At 42.1% G+C, this 21,264-nt stretch overlaps 1 protein-coding gene across 1 annotated transcript in view; it reads right to left on the bottom strand.

The window, feature by feature from the left end:
* Positions 1-21,264, bottom strand: part of ALPK1 (alpha kinase 1) — a 121,657-nt gene that overhangs the window by 4,650 nt on the left and 95,743 nt on the right. The window contains 9 exon segments of the mRNA XM_036852041.1: positions 1,950-2,103; positions 4,877-6,220; positions 6,223-7,012; positions 7,702-7,806; positions 9,738-9,833; positions 10,697-10,773; positions 11,521-11,607; positions 13,662-13,721; positions 17,436-17,634. Of these exon segments, the coding sequence (XP_036707936.1) occupies positions 1,950-2,103; positions 4,877-6,220; positions 6,223-7,012; positions 7,702-7,806; positions 9,738-9,833; positions 10,697-10,773; positions 11,521-11,607; positions 13,662-13,721; positions 17,436-17,634 (2,912 nt within the window).

Genomic DNA, 21,264 nt, shown 5'->3' with positions numbered 1-21,264 from the left:
CAGAAACTGATCTTTCTCACAGTTCTAGAGTCTCTAAGTCTAAGATCAAGGTGTCAACAGAGCCATGCTCCCTCTGAAGGCATTAGGGAAGGATCTTTTCCAGGCCTCTCTCCTGGCTTCTGAGAGTTCCTGCTTGGTGGCAGCATAACTACAATTTTTACATGCACTCTCCCTGTGTGTGTCTATCTCCAAATTTCCTCTTTTTATAAGGATACCAGTCATAGTGGATGATGGGCCTATCCTACTCCAGTATGAACTCATCTTAACTAATTGCATCTGCAATGACTCCATTTCCAAATAAGATCACAGTCTGAGGTACTTGAGGTTATAATGTCAACTTGAATCTGGGGTTGGAGGGACACAATTATACCCGTAACACCTGGTTTCACCACTTTGACGTGTGAATTGGTGCAGGTTTCTTAACATCTCTGTGTCTCACTTCTCTCATCTGTAAGATGGGGATAATAATACAGTAGTAACTACCTCATAGGGTTTTTTGAGGATTAATTAAATTAGTATATCAATGACTTAAAACAGGGCTTGGGACATAGTAAGAAATGTACATGTTTACTATTATTATTATCATCAACAACCTTTTCAAGAAATGTATTTCTACTATTTAAGAGTCACCCAATTTCTCTCTTTTTTCCTCTTCCCATTTATTTCTTACATTTTTTGGATTTGGCTAAAGATCAAGGTCTACATTAAATTAAAAGTCTTGCCTATAGGTCCTTTAAAATACGCATATGGTATAAAATTAGGCCTTAAACCCAATGAGTACCACCTGTGATCACTAATTTTCAGGTGAGTTTTTGCTTAAAGTTGTCATCAAGAACTAAGGCCAAACAAAAAACTTTCCAGGTTATTTGCCTCAGTGGGGGTGGCATATTTTTAAATCACCTATTTTTGAGCATGTAGCCATTCCTGCGTCCCTGCTTTATATCGGTGGTCTCTATGGATGGACCTAGAGACTGTCATACGGAATGAAGGAAGTCAGAAAGAGAAAAACAAATATCGTATATTAATGCATATATGTGGAATCTGAAAAAATTGGTATAGACGATCTTATTTACAAAGCAGAAATAGAGACACAGACGCAGAGAACAAACGAATGGATACCAAGGAGGGGGGCGGTGGGATGAACTGGGAGATTGGGATTGACATATATACACTATTGATACTATGTATAAAATAGATAACTAATGAGAACCTACTGTACAACATAGGGAACTCTACTCAGTGCCCTGTAGTGACCTAAATGAGAAGGAAATCCAAAAAAGAGGGGATATATGTATACGTATAGCTGATTCACTTTGCTGTACAGTATAAACTAACACAATATTGTAAAGGAACTATACTCCAATGGGAAAAAAAACAAAATATATATATATATCCGTGGTCTCTAAACTCATCCCCTTCCATGTGTAACTTCTGTCACTAGCTGCTCTCTCATCCCTCCCCTGCCCAAAACTTCTATGGAGGGTGTCTTAAGGATTCAGTATTCACTTACATCCCTGGATATGCTTCAACCCTGGCCTTAGAGGATTTTTCTGCCTTTTTTTGCAGGCTCACCCATTTACTTAGAAGTATGGCTTGCATAGTTTAGCCTTTCTTGCCAGCATTTTTAGTGACAGTGTTTAAAACTCTGTGGCCTGTCATATAGGCAGGAACACTATTTTTCTTATCTGTACAATGGGGTTTAATGTTCCCTAATGGGTTTGAAATCATGTATATAAAACATCCAGCCCAATGGCTGACATAATGTGGGTCTTCCATATATGATAACTGTTATTAACTAAGTAATGAGGAGGAGGAAAAAGGAGTTGAATTCTGAAAACATACATTTTAGCCATTTTTTCAGCCCTTTCAAAGTCTCATAAACAATTACTTAACAGAAGGGAAAAATTAGCCCTTTTTACATTAGTGATATAGGTGCTTTTAAGCAATACCTCCCCAGAGTTTCTTCTTGGTGAAGATGATGCACCCAAAATGCATTCCTTTGTCTGCCTTTCTTCTTCACATTCAGGTAGTCCCCCAAATACACAACAGTTTCCTGGGCTGTCCACAGTTCAGATTTCTTGGAATATTTTAACAAAAGAGCATCTTGAAAAAAAGATAAGATTAATATTGATCTTATTTTTCAAAAAGATCTTAAAATTCATGGATAAAACTGAAGTAACACAGGTTCCAGTCCAGCTCATTTGAAATATTCAACTTTTTAATATATTTTCTCAAACTTTATCCTCTCCTACGACTATTACTAAAAAGCTAGTGGAGTATGAATAAAAGGTAAAGCTTGAGAAATTACAATGAAGAATAGCCTTTGGTTCACAAAATCGCTTGTTTGTTATGGCAAGGTATTTAGGTCAGAGCTTCTGTATGAAAGTAATGGAAAATAAAAGGGCTTTTTAAACAGCAAAATCCCAGAGACCATCTTGGAACAAGTGATAAGTGTGTGCATCGTCTTCTAATTATCTGGGGACCTCAAATAATAGAGGCTGCTATCTATGCCAGATCACGCAGATAGAAATAAATTGAATAATTCTACCCCTAAGGTTCCTGGCAACTCCAGGAATCCTAGATTGCATATCAAAGTGCACCCTAGTTTTCTTTTACATATTTTAAGTTGGGAAAGTCCAGGAACTACTGAGAAAATATAGATACTGTACAAAGATGCAAACTCAACTGAAAAAGGAGAAGATAAGAGGAAAAAGTAAGGGTTGTTTCCACCTTAAAGAAAGGAAGACCAATGCTAGCAAGAAAACACCTCTTTAAGGGGGAAGACCAACATGAACCCTAAGGAAGAAATGCAACATTTTGGGATCCAAGTTAAAGTGAAGTGAACAAAGACTTCCAGTGTCTAGGTTGTGATAAAGGGTAAATGAACAGGAGACTCGGGAGAGAAAATACTTAAAGAGAGATAAACCCACAGGTCTGGGATCGGGGAAGGGAGATGACGGGGTTGGGGGAGATGGTGATTGCGGTTGGGTGACTCAATCAGAGAAGCTGGGGAAGGAAATGGAAGGTGAGCGGCTTGCACACACACATAGAAAGGGCAGTGAACTGAGGGAGGAAGCAAGGAGAGAATGCATAACTTGTGCAGTTTTTTCAACTTTGGGCCTTGCTTTCCTCCAACGTGTTTTTTCACCCATAAATTGGCACACAGACAAAACAATAAGGCAGCTACCTAACTGTCAGAAATGTGATTTTGAAACTGCAGAATCTCACAGTAAGCAGGGAAACCCTATTATTAGAAAATTTTGCTTCTTTTGGCAACAACCTGATCTGTCTTTTAGTCTGACTTCAAGGTAGCAGGCAAAACACTGAAATACTTTGAAACAGAAGTTCTTTTTTTTTTTTTTTTTTTTTTTAAATTTTATAGCTACTTTATTTATTTATTTATTTATTATTTTTGGCTGTGTTGGGTCTTCGGTTCGTGCGAGGGCTTTCTCTAGTTGCGGCAAGTGGGGGCCACTCTTCATCGCGGTGCGGGGACCGCTCTTCATCGCGGTGCGCGGGCCTTTCACTATCGCGGCCCCTCCCGTTGCGGGGCACAGGCTCCAGACGCGCAGGCTCAGTAGTTGTGGCTCACGGGCCCAGCCGCTCCGAGGCATGTGGGATCTTCCCAGACCAGGGCTCGAACCCGTGTCCCCTGCATTAGCAGGCAGATTCTCAACCACTGCGCCACCAGGGAAGCCCCTGAAACAGAAGTTCTTTACATTGGCTTTACACAAAGTCACTGGGGAGCTCTTAAAAAATAAGGATGCCTGGATCACATCACAGACCCATTAGACTGGAATCTCTGGGGTGAGGCACTCGAAGTTTAAAAAAAGCTAAAAAGCCTCTTGGGAGATTCTCAGGACTTCCCTGGTGGCGCAGTGGTTAAGAATCCGCCTGCAAATGCAGGGGACACGGTTTCGAGCCGTGGTCTGGGAAGATCCCACATGCTGCAGAGCAACTAAGCCCGCGACAACTACTGAAGTCCGCACCTCTACAGCCCGTGTTCCACAACAAGAGAAGCCACCACAATGAGAAGCCTGCGCACCACAACGAAGAGTAGCCCTCGCTCGCCGCAACTAGAGAAAGCCTACGTGCAGCAATGAAGACCCAAAGCAGCCTTAAAAAAAAAAAAAAGCCTCTTGGGAGATTCTCATGCCATACCAGTGTTGAGAACTACTTTAGTATCCAGTGCTCAGCAATCTACATAGTTTATTTCCTCTGAAATGCATTTTACAATAGTTTTTTTTCTCATTCAAATAATTCTTCAGTACCTTGGAGGGCATTACAATGTGACCCTCTGGGCTAAGAGAAGAACCTTCTTTTGTCTTCTCCCAGCTTCTCCACCACTTCTAAGCTGTGTTGGACATGCTGATGGCTGGGTGGCCCCAGCCGAGGCTTCCTGCTAGGGGAAGAGACCTTGCGCTGTTCCTTAAGCAGGAAGCAGTTGCTAATTGTACCTGATCAATCCACTGACTGGCAAGAAACCACTTAGGACAGGTGTGAAAGTCTCTGCCCACTAGAAGGATGATGTGTAACTAGGTCAAACCCCATCTCCCTAAGATTTGAATGGGAAAAATACAGAAAAATCAGCTGGTTGGTAATGAGAATCAGTGGAGGAGACAAATGCGGAGTGTATATGGCATCCAGAGCTGTTTTAAGCCCTGACTGATGACTGCTCCCGAGTCCTGTAAGATTCTCCCTTACTGCCTTGTGTGTCTTTATAGCAGGGAAGAAGGTCCCTGAACTACACATTTCTCTATATATTCACAAAGCATAACAGGGGTCGATATCTTTCATGAGCTTTAAGTGATCTACATAACAAGAGCTTCAGAGGGCCCCGAACATGCAGAGATGCCTCCTGAAAGGCTGTACTTACTATGTGCTCCATGGAGTTGCCTGGACTTAAAAACTCCTGTATTCTCCAGTCTCTGGAACAGCCAATCATGCCTCACCCCTGCCAAGAGTTTTTCAAAGTCATCAGGCTGCAGGGTGCGAGCCTTAAGGATCTTTTGCGTTGCCACTCCTGGCAATGAAACAAAAGAACTTCCACTGGAATTCAGAAAGGACCAAGGGTTTTCTCCCTCAGAAGAACCACTGGAAATTCTGGGTGATTCCAACCACCATGCCGAGGACGAGCTGGAACTCTGGCTGCAGTTTAGCAGGTTTCCAGGTTCATTTGCTTCCTCTGTGGTAGTGCAGTCCTCGCTGAGGACAGGGATGGAAGTGTTACCACTTACCGAGGAATTGGGGATCTGGGCTCCCTGACCACGCAGCTGCCTCAGAGCACATGGTCTGTGAGAGCCATGCGTGCTTGCGGCGTGAACATCTGTGCTGTCCAGCAGTTGGCTCTCCTCATCCACCGTGGAGGCATCAGGGTCAATGCCCTGCTCTTTGACTGAGCCACCACTTTTCCCTGAGTCAGGATTTTGAACAAGCCAATGAGGAGTGAAAGTGCTGCATGCTGTCATGGAACTTTTGCCCAGAGGCTCGTCCACAACTATGTGGAAGTCTACGGGCATATCTTCTGCTCTCCCTGCTGTTTCTTCTTCTGGGTCAACCCAGTAGGGGCTATCTTTAAATGTGGGACCTGCGTCTCCTTTGATTTCTTCTCTCTTCTCTTCTTCATGCCTGTCTTTGGCGTCACAGTTGATTTCTGGAAACTTATCAATTATTTCACAGGTTTCTTCTTCTTGGATCGAAGGATATGTGGCCATGTTCTTGGGCCAACCAGAATCAGAAGACCAAGAAGCAGAACCAAATGAGAGTCTGGAATGAGTAGAAGTATTTCTGGACCTCACATTTCCGGCTTCCCACATACCTTCTGGAGCTCCTTTTAACAGTCCTGCACCTGAGGCCAACAAAGTGCCTGCTGTGTTATGAGGAGGAAAAGTTGTCAAGGGCACGGGCGTGTGTAGTTGACTTTGAGAAGACTCTAAACTGTCATCCCTGGACACCTGGAGAGAGAGACCATGAAGCTCTGAAGACAGTGGACCTACAGCTCTGCTCTCCCCATCGATCTCCAGTTCTTCTGCCGGGGCAGTGGAACACCGAGTGTCCACATGACGTTCTTCCTTGCTAGGCTCTCTTCTGGCTGACATATCATCAACATGGTAATTCACTTCCTCCCAGCTTGTAGAAGAACTACACCCTGATAACTTGCTCCAAGAACTGGAGCTCCTGGTGTCGCTCAGAGACTTGTTCAAAAACAGCTCTCCCACCACTTGCTATGGTCTGTTGACTCAGCCTCAGTCTCCACATCTTCATCCACGGAGACTCGAAATGCATCAGAACCGGCCCAGTTTCTCCTTCCTACCCTCCTGAGTTTCTCCCAACCATTCTTAGCCATTTGGGAGGAAGATATTACCATGCCTTTTTCAAAACGTGGTTTGTCCTCCGTAGTACTCACAGTATCTATGTTTTTTGTTTCTGTTTTTAGATCAGTGATACAGACTCCTGTTTTTGTACCTTTCTGTTTATTTTTGTTGCTTCCACAAGTGCTTTCAAATATTTCACACACTGAAGTGTGGTGCTGTGAATAGGTTTCAAGAATTTTTTGGAAATCCACTTGCCCATGCAAGATGGGTTTCTCCAACCCACACTTGAAACCCTCTGGAACATAAGACTTGTCATCTAAATTTGAGAAGCTTTGAACTTGTAACTGTTCCTTCACCCTGGTGATAACAGACATGATTTCCTGAGAGATAGCTTCTCTCTCCTGACTTCTGGAGGAAGTACTGAAAGTATACAGCTTTCCCATAGCTTCACTACAGAGCTGACTTGCTGTGTGGACCGTCTCCATCTCCCCATAGAGCCTCTGGTGCACCGTGGTGAGACCGAAAGCAGCTTTGAGAAAACTATGGAGCTCCTGTTTTCCAGTAACTGGTTCATCACATTTCTTGGTAAGGAGGCCAATTTCAAAGGCCTCTTTGGCTTCACACAGATATGAATTTTTCATTCCTGGAGGACAGTCACTAGAACTGCTATATGACAACAGGCATGTGCCGCGAATATTCTGAGGAAAATACCAAATACAAAATCAGACACTGAATTGGAAACTGGAGGTGAATTAGGGAAAACTTTTCAGCCCTGGAGGACAGTCATTAGAAATATTATAAAAAAATAAACATGTGCCATGGAAAAATACAGAAACTACCAGCTACCATCCTCCTGTACCCCTGATACTTTTTGATCAAAGACGATAAATTTGTTATTGTTGCTATTGTTAGTTTTAGCAAACAGAGTCTACACGTGGAATGTGGACATAATAATTTTGCTATATACAAACACATCATTTGTTTAATAATAGTCGAAACAACAGATTAGTGGCTTCCAAACCCCTCTGTGCATTTGAATCGCCTGGGCAGTATTTCATAATGAAAGGTTTCTGGGTACAAATCCCAGGGATTTACATTTAGTGGATTTAGGGTAGAGCCCAAGAATATGTATTTTGAAAGGGCTTTTAGGTGATTCTGACATGCATGGGAACCATTGTTCTAGAGCAGATAACATCAAATCCTCCGGCTGTATTAACTTAGCTCCCACCAGGATGTCACTACTCTGACTGATAAAACCTTTACATATGTGAGGTCTGATCACAATTATCTAATGATATACACAAAGCCTATTTTAAGGTTAGACCCTTCCCTCCCACCAGTTACATCTGTCACCAGAGAGAGGAGCAGTGAGGGCTGCACTGTTTACCATAGCCGTGAGCACGAAGAGGGGCGTGTAGGGACTGAAGGCAGCTGCCAGCTTGCAGGCCTCAGCGGCTGACAGCAAATGGTGGTCAAACTCCTTCAGCAAGCCCTGTGAGAAAACAGGAGGCCGAGTGTACTGTTGACAATTATTGATCCATTAGCAAAAGACAGGCTATAAAATTCCTTTGCTTTTCTTTCAAGATTCTGAGGCATGCCCTGCACCTCATCACAACCATTTCAGACCAGGGCCAAGAAAGAGTAAGTGGGTCAAAAGACCCCAGGACAGTGACGGTCCTTTCCCCCACACCCATACATCATCCATCCCCAACTCGTACCGCAGAGAAGGCCTCACATGTGCAAACATTCACGCTGCCTGCCTGTGCAAAGTAGTTCAGACAAGTTTCTTTGGAGGACCGTGCAGCTCTTTGTTCACAGAACTCTGCACATTTTGCAGTCAGATTCACTGATGATTTCTGCATTGTTCTTGGCAAAGAGCCCTTTAATGTACAATTTCACAGCAATTAAGATTCAATCATTTATTCCAGAAATATGTATTGAGTACCTCCATGTGCCAGGCACTGTTCTAGCCACGAAGGAGAGAGCAGACAGTGAGCCTGCAATAAGCTTATTTTCTGTTAAGGGGAGGGGATCAGTCAATACACAAAATAAGTAAAATGCATAGTATTTGAGATGGCAGCAAGTGTTCCAAAGAAAAATAAAGTGAGAAGAGGTTGAGGAGGTCCAAGGCAGAAGGGCAGTTTGCAATTTTAAACAGTCCTCAGAGACAACTTCACTGAACAAGGGGCATAACCCTTTTCCTGTGTTTTGGTCTGTCTGACAGCAAAAGCAACATTTTGCTAAGATTCAGATCACTAGCAGCAAGCTGTATGTGTTCTTATGCTACACTAATTAGTACTGAGTACAGTTACTGTTGCTGTTTTGGTATTTTTTTTTATAAATGTATTTATTTAATTAATTTATTTATTTTTGGCTGCGTTGGGTCTTCGTTGCTGCGCGCAGGCTTTCTCTAGCTGCGGTGAGCGGGGGCTAGTCCTTGTTGCGGTGCGCGGGCTTCTCACTGCAGTGGCTTCTCTTGTTGCGGAGCACGGGCTCTAGGCGTGCGGGCTTCAGTAGTTGTGGCTCATGGACTCTAGAGCGCAGGCTCAGCAGTTGTGGCGCACGGTCTTAGCTGCTCCGAGGCATGTGGGATCTTCCCGGACCAGGGCTCGAACCCGTGTCCCCTGCACTGGCAGGCGGATTCTTAACTACTGGCCACAAGGGAAGTCCCGCTTTGGTATTTTTAAAAAGGCAGTAACTGATGATACCGTTAAAAATCTCAATTTCAGTGCAGTGCAGGAGAGAAGTCAATGTCTGTGCAATGCTCGGAACTGGTTAGAGACCTGGCCTCTGCTCCCAGTTCTTTCTTACTGATTGTACAAGTTGCAGAGGTCACTTAGTTTCTCTGGACCTTAGTTTATTTTTCTCTAAAATGGGAGTGACACATTTGCTCTACCCTACCTCATAGGTAGATGTGGTGTATGTGGATCATATACACATATACACACACTTTTTGAATTATAAAGCAATATACAAATATTTATAATCATTATTATCAAAGATAAGAGCCTGAGCAAGTGACTGATGCTCTGATTTGAACAGATGGTAATTAAAGTCTTAAAGTTATTACCCCTTTACTTTGTCATTGAGATAGCCCAAGTGTGGAAACTGAATTTTGTGATAATTTGAGAGGAAATCATGGGGTTCAAAGCATTTATCACTTTGATTTCATTCATTCATTCATCCATCAGTCTTTTCTTCCCCCAGTGCCCTCTGTAGGTCTGGTACTGGGCTAGGTGCTGGGATAATACAGCCAAACAGGACACCACAGGAACTGTCTCCAGGACTGCTCACATTACTTGAAAAGGGGAGACACTGTGCCCCCTGACTCCTGCAGACAGAACTAACCAAGCACCAAGAATAATGTTGACAGTTTTGTAGGTGATGCCACTCTGCACCATGGTTTTGACAAGTGATAGTTACCAAGTTAATTTCAGGATCGCTTTTAAACTTTTCATAATCTTTCCTGCTCATGGAAACAAAGATATCTGCCAGTATACCTAGTGATGTGGAAATGCCCTGTAAGGAAATACAAACAAAACGCAGATTAGGAATTCACAGTCAATTGCTGCTCTCATCTCAAGGCCTAAAGTCAATGATTAGCCTTCTAAATAAACCATTGCTTATTACTATTGCTATTGTTATTATGACACTGCGGATACTTCTCAACTGGATGTCACCGGGCTTGAAAGATCATCACATCCTGAGGACACGGGAGTAATGTAAACTCAGCTGTTTCTTAGCTGGGCTTCACTGGATTGTCAACACTAACTTGTCCATACTGCTAGGCATAATGAATTGGCCCAAGCCAGAGTCCCCACGCCCCATTACCTTTGTGCTGTGAAAAGGACTGTCGGCAGCAGCGCTGCTGACACAGCTTGGGAAGATGTGTAACCCAAGGAGAATATTCTCACAGAGCCACAGAGAATGAAAACATCAAGTAGGAAAGCAAATGTTGCTTCTCAATTTCGTGAATGAAGATGCTGTGTAAACAGTTAATCGAAGTCTTTTCCCACTCAACTCAAGGAAAATGATTTTGCATATAAGCAACTTGACCATCTCAACTTTGCTATGGAATCAGGTAAAGGCTAAATATATAATAAAATAGGTATCAATAAAAATAAATGGATTGGTAGAAATAAATGCATAAATAGTTACAAATATATATAGAAATACTAAATATATGCCAGGCGTCTAGCTGTGAGTGAGGACGAGCAAGACACTAGAAGGAAGTTACCAAATGTTCCTGGTCCGATGCCTGTGGAGAATCAATAAAAAGAGGACCAATAAAATTGATAAATGGTAAACTGAATTGTGCCATAAGGAGATAATCTTTCAAAGACAAGTATAGGAAACGAGAAAATAAGCACTAGACAAACAACCTTTTTATCTGGCTGAGGAAGTGTCAGATATCCTATGATCGAGGCCCATATTAACTCTGCTGCTTCGTACCACATCCCTGCAAAAAAGGAGGACATAGGACAAACTGCGAGTATCTGTGCTCCTGTGTCAGAAAATACCTTTAAAAACTAATACAGAAAGAAGATTCATTGGATTTTGTTAAGAAAATATATGACTAGATTAGATTGACAGCAATCAGCAGATAACAATCTGCTGGAAAAACAGCAATCTGTTTTTCCAGTTGGTTTAATACAGATAATTTTTCCCTTTCACAGGGAAACAGTAAGAAATATTATATATTACATGTGTATATATAAGATATATTAATATAGAAATAATTTTCTCCATTATTTACAAGATAACAATTACCATCCTCTGTTAAATTTCAAATACATTAGTTTGCATTTTAAAGTATAATTAGGGTCCTATAAACTTTGCTTGTAAAACTCAGGAATACCTTCCCAGGAGCGAATGGGTAAGCTGTCAGGGTGGGTTTACAGTAAGGTGTCACTATATCAAACGGAGTCCTAATGAGCTGAGAGCCAGATGCCAGAAAGAATACCGAGAATCCTGTGGTTAACAGTCATAACATACAACTGTTAAGTTTCTTTAACAAAACTCAACAGAAAAATATTTTGTTTTGTTAATGTTCAGAACATTCCTGGCATCTTAAGTGTCATTCTCTTTTCCATAAGGAAACCAAGGGAAGTGGGGATGAACTGTATCAACCAGATACAATGAGAAAAGTCCATAGTAAAATCCTGTAGCCAGACTTGGTAAATGAGCCTTGAGAGGATGACTGTACCTAACTTTTGCAGAATTTGCCCTCTGATCTGTATGCAGACCGACTGCACCAGGACCTTGTCGCTTTCATTTCTGTACAGCCAGGTACCTACAAATAAAGAGGAAAAAAAGAAAAGCATTTTTGACCTTGAATTATTTTTAAAAATTTTTTAAAAATTAATGTTTATTTATTTATTTATTTTGGCTGCACTGCTAAGCATGTGGGATCTTAGTTCCCTGACCAGGGATCGAACCTGTGCCCCCTGCAGTGGGAGCATGGCGTCTTAATCACTGGACCTCCAGGGAGGTCCCTGGCCTTGAATTATTAAAGAAATAGCCTGGTGAAATAAAATGATTTTCATAGAAGCCTTAATGAACACATGTGATATAAATTCGGGAGACAATCTCTTCTTTGTATTTAAAATCAGGTCCATACTTGCTGCAACCTATGGGGCTTCACAGGAACTGAATCCTGCCTGGTCTCCACTTCTCCCCGTTACCAACTGGGCTCTGCCGTGCAGCTCCACTGGGTTCCTTGTAATAGCAGCCGTCTCCTGCTTCATGGTACCTGCACTTGCCACTCCCTCTACCTAGAGGGAGGGATCCCGCCCCCTCTAGCTCCTACTTCAGGGCTCGTCCTCAATGCTATTGCCTTCGAGGCTTCCCCAGGTTGATTAACTATGGTGTCACCTCCACTGTCTTGTGGTTGCCTCATGGAGGGCGGGATCCATCCCATCCACCCAAAACTGGTTTGAATGTTGAAACTGATGACTCTACACACGCACTCAGAGTATATGAAAAGACTGAGTGCTCACACAATGAGCCTGTCTGAGGAGAGCAGGGAAGGCACCCAACTGGTCCGTTTGACTTACGTGAAAGGAGTGGTGAGTGGCTTTTGTTTTTATTGTGATTAGGGTGTGGGTCTGGGGTAAAGGTTCCCACACCTAGGCCAGGGTTTACTGATAAATGAGCTTTAAAAAAATCAGCCTGTCCAGATGTGGCGCAAAGAGGGAAGAAGCTGGGGCCTGACAGCTGCCAGTTGCCAAACATCAAAAATAAAGTCAGACTCATTATTACATGCTCTTATTATTCTGTGTCACATCACCCTCCTTACTTTCTCCCTAGCTTTTAATCTGTGTGTGTGTGTGTGTGTGCATGTGTGTGGTGTAGAAGATGGGAAGTATGCATATTGTAGGTTAGTGATGGTGGCCACAAATGGGGGTATGTGGTCAATATCTGTATTTCAAACTGCCTCCCCACTGGAAATGACTACAAGTTTCAAGGAGCTCAGGACCTTATATCCTTATATCCTTAAAAGTCGACTAGGAATTGTGTTCAACGTAATGGGAAACTTGTTGACTTAAGTGCCCAGAAATTCAGACAAGGTATCTGAGGCTTAAATTGTTACCCAACTTTTAGGACTTGCTTCCTTTCATGTATGATTAAATATCAAAAGAAATCTATCTCAAAGTAAGTTTTTATTATAGCTCCTCTGTAGCAAAATAAAATTTATTTTCCAGACCCTTTAAATACATAAAACTGTAAGTGTATTCTCCTGAATTTACAGGCTCAATTTCCATTCACAATTCTTTTCAAAGCTGTAGCTGAGCCCTTTCTGAGGTCCAGGGAGTTACCTACCTTCAAAGCGAATGTTGATTAGATAACACACTCTACAATAAAGCAGGGCGATATCAGAAGACTTGGTTGGGTTGTTTTGTTTTGTTTTTGTTTTTAAATAGAGAAAATGGAAACATAGAGAAGTAACCTGCTTGACCAAAGCCATTTCATTCATCAGTAGCAGAGCCAGTCCTAGGTAGTTCTGGGAACGTCTAGTGTATAGTAACTACCAGGTCATTAAGTTTTATTTATTTATTTGTTTATATTTATTTATTTATTTATTTAGGCTGTGCTGGGTCTTCATGGCAGCGCACGGGCTTCTCTAGTTGCAATGTGCGGGCTTCTCTAGTTGCGGCGTGCAGGCTCAGTTGCGGTTATGTGGGATCTTAGTTCCCTGACCAGGGATCGAACCCTGGCCCACTGCATTGGGAGCGTGGAGTCGTAACCACTGGACCACCAGGGAAGCCCCCATTAAGTTGTTTTTAAACTGGAACTCTGGTAGGGATGGAGGGTGAAGGTCATTGTGAAGATATGAGAGCACCTTACCTGTTGCTCCATTGTTGCTTATTAGACTGCTCAGGATATACTCTGCTTTTAAAAGTTTCCCTGAAAAGAAGCAACACATAATTAGTTCTGAACATGTGCTTTAAATACTGCTGTTCATGCTCTAAAGTTAACACATTATGGGGTGTTACAGGGAAACATTCTATTTTAAAATTTAAAATCAGTAACTACATCATACACAAAAGTGAAAAAGAAGATGAAGTTTTCAGGAACTGGTAAGGTGAGAAGTTGCACAGTATCTGAAATTGCAATTAGATTCATATACATATACATATATATATACACACATATTCACTCATATGAATGAATAATCCATTCATATAGAGTAAGGCTTGAGAAGTAAAGGCAAACCTTTGTCAAAGGCTGTGTCTCCTTTTTGTGAAAACTATGCCTCCAGAAGTGGAGGAGAGTTGCCTGTGAGTAGGTCTATTTACAGAATTATCAGGAAGGAATTTTTTTAGGGGGTGGGTAGAGAGGTTCTTTGTAAACTTTTCATTTATTTCATTAACCCCACGTAGGAGGGGCCTAAACTATGGATGGCTGTTTTTCTGTAAGGAGGAAACTCAATCATTCATCCTTTTATCCATTTCTGCTCCCAGGTGCCTCTAAGCCCCATACGACCTGGCCCCTGGGACTTCTTTGACCTCTTCTCTTAGCATTCTTTCCCTCACCCTCACTCCTTCTACTTTGGTTACAGTGGCCTCCTGACTGTTCCTTGCATCTGCCAGGCTTGTTCCCATGTCAGGGTTTTTGTACTTATTTTAGTCTGGAATGCGTTTATTCCAGACATCTCCAAGGCTTGCTCCCTTCTCCTTCAGGTCTTTGCTCAAATGTCACTTCACTGTCTCATAAGGCCTTCCCTGACCACCCTATTTCAAAGTGCAGATACAGACATATACCTGACTGTGGTAGATTGTGATCCAAAGGAGGTCACAACAATATCTTCTATCCCACATGCTCTTTTGCAACGCTGACCTTGCCATTCCTCCATCAAGAAGTGGAATCTAGAATTTATTTTCCTTCTCCTTGAGCCTGAACTGGCCCTGTGACCTGCTGTGACCAATCGATGTGGCAGAAGTGACACTGTGTACCTTTCTGGTCAGGACATTAAGAGATGCCTCTGGAGTGTGGATGTTTCTCTACAGCATAATTTTGTACTTGATCTGCTAGGTCCCAGAAATTTCAGTCCTGAATTAGTTTTTTCTTAATTACTTGGTGGGTGATTCCCTCTCTTGTGGGTAAATTCAGACTCCACGCAGGCATCTGGCACAGACTTGGGGTTTTTATTTCTTTTCAGAGATTTTTTTTGGCCTCCACCTCAGAGCTTGGGCAGAGAATAAGCTTCCTCATCACCTCTCTGGGTGGGCTGGTAGAGCGGTTCAGTCCCATTTCATAGCTGTGCAAACCTTTAAGAATTCCAGCTTTATGCAAATATTTTACTCCACGTAGGCCCAAGGCCCTGTCTCTTGTCCCTGAACAGGAATTAAAGTGGCAATCCCTTCCCCTAGGACTATATCCAAGTGTAAATCTCTTTGGCTATAGTGTCAGGAGCAGTAGTCCACTATTCTGATTTTGAATGTCTTCTATGCTTCAGGCACTTAAAAAATATTTAATTCATGATATTTATGTAATGGGAGAAGATTCCGCACTTGCTCAATCCTCCACGCTGACGGAACTGGAAGTCTGACTCTTTATTTTTAACTGTGGCTTGAAAGGTTTTGTCTCCTAATTTCAGGCAGGAGTGAGCTGGGCAGGCCCAGGGCATCCTCTCTTGCCTCTGAAATCCCACAACATTGAATGCTTGGACCTTTGGAATGGGTTTTGAGTGGATACCAGGATGGGCTGGGTCAAAGGGGAAAACAGGAAGACTGTGCTGTCCCTTCATATTATCTTTATTCCTCTTCCTTACCCCTCATAACATCAAACACACCTCTCCTTTCTCTATCCCAGGATTCCCAAATGCTGGGGATTGAGACCCCTTTTCACTGTACCTTGCTCTCTTTCCAGGACACCACCCCTGCTCTAAGTCCCCCTTTCTGTCTGAGAAACCCAGTGTAGGTAGGGCCTCAAGAGATGTCTGGGGGCAGAAGTTTACAGATAAGCACTTTAACTCTGAGGCTGTGTCTGTTTTCTTGTGGCATTTCTGGTAGTATCTTTGAGGAAAAGACAACCCCAACTGTTGCAGAATAAGATCTAGGACTGTTACCTTAGACATGTGATGTGTGGGCAGAGGAGCGTACCATTCATGATGGTATCAAGGCTTAATTGTCATCAGGAGAAAAAGTCTATACCACCTTAGTTAGAGGCATGAGAGGAACAATCAACCAAACAAGTAAGTGAAAAGATTATTTGGCTGTGTAAAGCAGAGCTATCAACATGCCTACTTACCACTTGACCTTGATTTCCACGTCACACTATAGCAAATCTGTAAATCTGTGTATCATGAAACATGCCTCAGTAACTGTTCCAAGTTCCATTTGATGAGAACCAACATTAGTTTGCCCACGCACGCCCAGCCCTCAACTTTCGGTTCCCCTAACAGAATGCTCTGCCTACACATTATTCCATCTGATGCCATCAGAAGGCTTACTAGTGGTTAGGTTTTTCTCATACCCTCAACATGATAAACCCCAAACATTATAAAACGTCCCAAATCATGGACATTTGAAGTAAGAATTTTTTCCTAAGTTCAACTCTGTTGATGCAATTACTTTAGAAAAGTAAATAATAAGATATGGGTACAATTTATGCACAGCTGCAAGAACCTGAGAGTGAATGAACTTGGGCTTTTGAAAAGTTAACCTCCACAAGCCCATGCCTCTCATGTCCTTTTATCTCTGTCCCTCTCTGTACTCAGCAACTGTCCCATTCAGTATAGTTAGTGCAGTTCCTTTTCAAAGGAAATGAAGTAGTTAAAATATATTTTAACTTCTTCAAGGCCAGAGTTATTAAAACAATAGCAATAGCTAAACCCAATTTAAAAAATGAGCCAGTCCTGTTTTTGGGAGAGGCAACTTGCATTCTATTTTCATCCTTTATCCTTTCACTCTTGGAAAAGAGAACAGCAGGCTACAGGTTTCTAAACCTCATGGTTATCAGTAATTTAAATAATTCAAGAATTCTATGGAAGTGAACTTTGCTGTAACACATAGCAGGCCCCTCTCCCCTCCAGTCCCCCTCTACATTACAGCCTAAGTTAGAATGTCAGCCTCATTTTTCATTTTATTCAAAGTGACAGAAGGAAAAAAAAAAGATACTTTAAGGCCTAATCAGGTACTGTACCGGTGTTCCGTGTGATGGAAAAATATCTCAAATTACTTCAGTGGGTTTGTCAGGTCTATTGTTAGCATAGTCAAGTGGCCCTACAGAAAGGAGACTGGAGAGCTAAGAGAAAATAGTAGAATTCTAATCTGTTTTTTAAAGGCTGCTGGTCAGAAGTACAGCAATTCAGATACCCCTGTTTGAAAGCAGCAGGACAGATTTGTTAGACGACAAAAGCTCCAATTAGTATTTTCCACCCCCTTTCACAATTTTCTCTATTGCTTTTGGCTCTGAAATCCTTTATGCCAGGGCCTTTGTGCTGGCTAGAGGCAGGGGGAAGGGCGAGGCGGCGGGCTGGCGGGAGCGCCGGCGGCTGCAAAAGAAGGCCCGAGGGCCCCGGTGCCCGCTGTCCCCGCGGAAGTCAGGGAGCCCCGAGGAAGGTGAGACCCAGACGGGACGATCCGGGACGAGGAGGGCCAGCAGAAGGGACCCTACCTGAGTGCATCGAGATTCGGGCTTGGCGAATAACCACCTGCGGGGCAATCGGCGTTGCTGGCTGCAGCTTGTGCAGCCCTTTGGCGACCTGCAGGAGTTCGCCCGAGACGTCGAGCCCGTACAGGAACCGGTCGCTCAGGAACACAATGGCAGCGGCGGTGGCACACTCCCGGGCGAGGATGGAGGCTTTCAGGGACGCCTGAATGAAAAGAAATAAAGTCGGGCAGAAAAGAAGGCAGTCTTGGGACCAGTAGTCTTCTAGGTATTACTATCAAAACAAGAACAACAAAACCTAGAGCTAGGAGAGGAAACAGTACGCTACTGAACAAGAAGATAAAGATAATGATAATAATAACGATAATGAAAAACCCAATTCATTTGTGGGATAAAATAATATTTCTTTCATTCCATTTTCCCTATTACATTTCTAATATTATACACGTAATAAATGCATATTTCTTGTTATGAAAAAATTCAAACACCAAGTAAAAATTAAAAGTGCCCCCTTTTTTTTTTCTGACTCCTTATTTTTTCCCTTCCTCCCACAAATTTCATTCTCATTCTTCCCGATAGTGGTTTCCCAGAGATCCTTCCAGAAATTCCTCTACCCTTTTCTGTTTATTTAGACATTAATTGATTCTTTGTCCTACCTTGCCTTCTTTCTCTCTCCTTTCTCATTTTCTCCCTCTAGTTTCTTTTCTTTTCCTTTCTTTCTTCTCCCTCCCTCCCTTTTTTCTTTCCTTTCTTTCCTCCTCCCTCCCTTCTTTCGTGTCTGTGCCTTTCTTTCTTTCCTCCCACCCTTCCTTCCTTCCTCTCTATCCCTCCCCCCCCCTTCCTTCCTTCCTTCCTCCCTCCCTCCCTCCCTTCCTAAATGACATTACACTAGACATATTGTTTTGCTACTTGATTTTTTTGGTCATCATAACATCTAGAACTTTCCATGTCAGTTCATAATATTCTGTTTCATTTATTGCGTCTATTTTAATTAAGAAGAAATATAGACTTCTAGGCAATATTTTATATTTGTTTTATATGACTATGTTTAGTTAATGAATAAAATAAGAAAAGAAACAGACATGAAATGAAAGTATAACATAAAGAGTGAGAAGTAGAGATAAACGAGGCAAACTTTTATGGAAAAAAATCATCTTTTGGCCTCTTAAGGTATTATACAAAAGACACTGAAAGTCATGCAGCTGTTAGCATAAATGAGTTTACCACCCACTAGTACTTTCTCCATTTGCTAAACTATATCAAGCAGAGTTTTTTCTGGGCATGTTAGCTCACGTATGAAGCCTAGAAAAGCACTGTAAGCATTGCCCATTCTCCTACCACAATCTTATCATACAAGCATTGCTTTCTTCACCACATAAGTACTAACACTTATTGGGCAAAACCAGGTGCCAGGCACAGTGCTAAAAGCTTTGTATGTATTAGTTTATTCAATCCTCACAACAATCCTAAGAGGCAAGTTCTATTTATTTAAAGGTCAAAACCAATATTTTAATCATCCAATTGAATCACTCCTCCCATTCTTACTCCTAGAATCCTATTTCTTTTCATTTATACCTTGCCTACCAAGAATCAGTACAATAATCCTTCTCTTTTCAAACTGATGCTTTCTTAACTTGTTAAGGGTTTTAACCTATCGCTGGGTTTTTTAAGTTTGAAAAGTGATAATGTGCTCTTGTATTTATCCTTTTGTTCTTAGTTGATCACTACTGAAACTGTGATAGTGATGCCAACTTTTAGGGGAATACCTCTTCTCTCCTTTTGATGCTTCCTTCCACGGGAAGGGAGCTCAAGTACTGTAGCACTCCTGGCCTCTCTCTACTCCTTTACCCACTCTGTCCCAGGAGAGGTGGACTACACTGATCAGAAAATTTGGGAAGAAGAAACTGGGCGTGCATGGCTTAGCTCCTCTCTTTTTTCTTTTGGGAACGAGTTGTCTAAAGGAAACGGATTCTTCTCTGCTCTTCTATATCAGAAAGTCACCCTACATGGGGTGTTCTGCTTGGCCCAGTAATTTCTGTGACTGAATGGGGAAGTCAACATAATTCTGGGGTTCATCTAGCAGACCCCCTTGTTCTAATACCAAGCTATACCTTTCAATTTAGCCTTTGTCAGAATTAAAGGTAATATTTAATCTCTTGTCTGCCTAACTCTTTTGTTTTATATCTTAGTTTGTTCCAGGAGGGGAAGAGAGGTGTTAGTTACCCCAACATTAATCACTGCCTGACACACCGTAACCCTTTCTAAGGGAAACTGCTCTGCCCACAGCCACTGCCTTTGAAGCAGCAATGTATTTTGCTACTTGACCTTGATCCCCTCTCCCCATCTTACCACCAGCTCAAGGCTAACCCAAGAGTACCCACCTGACACCTGGCCCATGACTCTGTGGCCTGGCTTGAAAAATGAACTTATTGATCTGAACTAAGGAGGATAGAAAGAATTTTCCAGTTGCTGCAGGATGGGAAGAAGCAGAGAGTAGAGTGCAGCTAAACTACATTTATAGACGACACCAGAGTGAAGATCCAAGAATGTGACTCCAAAGCCTTTTTGCAAGTGCTGTTCTAAGAGTTACAGGTTTCCTTTATTGCTCCACGTGTATCTTCATAACAATGTACACTCCATTTTATGAGTTTGCTTGTGTGAGCCTCTGTTTCACCCAACCAAAAAAGCCTAACTAAAACTGAAATGCTCAAAACTGCAATTCAGGTTTGTCAAATAAACTATCAATCTGAAAAACACAAGTTTTAAAATGAGAACATGTCAGTCATTTGACATTCATGAAATGTAAACTTAAAGATGGAATAGGAAACTGATGATTTTATGTATGCCCAGCTCTGTTTAATGAGGACAGTCTCTGATCAAGAGTCCTTTCTACGCTAGCTACACATAAATATAGCCCTTTGGTTTGCAAACTCAGCTGCTATCTGTAGAACTTGCAGCTTCTGCCACTGCCAGGCTCCCTTAAACCTTTCTTTGAAACAGCATCTCTATTCCTGTCACCCTGCTCATGACTATGTACCCTGTGGAGGGTACTCAGCAAGCCACAGTGAGTCCCCTCTCTTTGAGGTGCATGCTTCATGTTTAGTTCTGCTCTCCATTCTCACAGGTGCCTCACTTCAGTTTTGGGGTAACTGAGTACCTACACGGGATGCAATGTTTAGAGGCCGGTCTATTCTCTAGGGCTGATTCTCCACCCTTTCCTCCCTGATAATAATGGTTTCCATCTTCGTAGTACCATCTAGTTTATGAAAAACGTTCACACCAATGAACTCATTTAAATCTACAGTAACTACAAAATCTAAGTAAGATAAGGAAACCACGGCTGAGAAGTTGACTTTCCAAAGTTACAAAGTCAAAAGGGTCAGGGTGAGGCAGGAAGGAACTCGTCTCTATCTTTTTTCTTTTCTTTTCTATTGTGGTAAAAAGCACAGAACGTAAAATTTGCCATCTCAGCTTTTTTTAAGAATGGCGTTCAGTAGTGTTAGGTATAGTCACATTATTGTGAATTAGATCTTCAAAATTTTTTATCTTGCAAGTATGAAACTTGATACAACAACCCTTTCTCCCTTCTCCCTAGCCCCTGGTAACCACAATTTTACTTTGTGTTTCTACGAATTTGACTATTCTAGGTACCTCATATAAGTGGAATCATATAGTTTTTGTCTTTCTGTGACTGGCTTACTTGACTTAGCATAAAGTCCTTAAGGTTCACCTGCGTTGTAGCATGTGACAAAATTTCCTTCCTTTTAAATGATGAATAATATTCCATTGTATGTATATACCAATTTCTGTATGGATGAATCTATATCCATTCATC

This window comes from Balaenoptera musculus, chromosome 5 (genome assembly GCF_009873245.2).
Source record: "Balaenoptera musculus isolate JJ_BM4_2016_0621 chromosome 5, mBalMus1.pri.v3, whole genome shotgun sequence".
Taxonomy (NCBI): Eukaryota; Metazoa; Chordata; class Mammalia; order Artiodactyla; family Balaenopteridae; genus Balaenoptera; species Balaenoptera musculus.
This window is presented reverse-complemented; position numbering and strand designations above follow the sequence as displayed.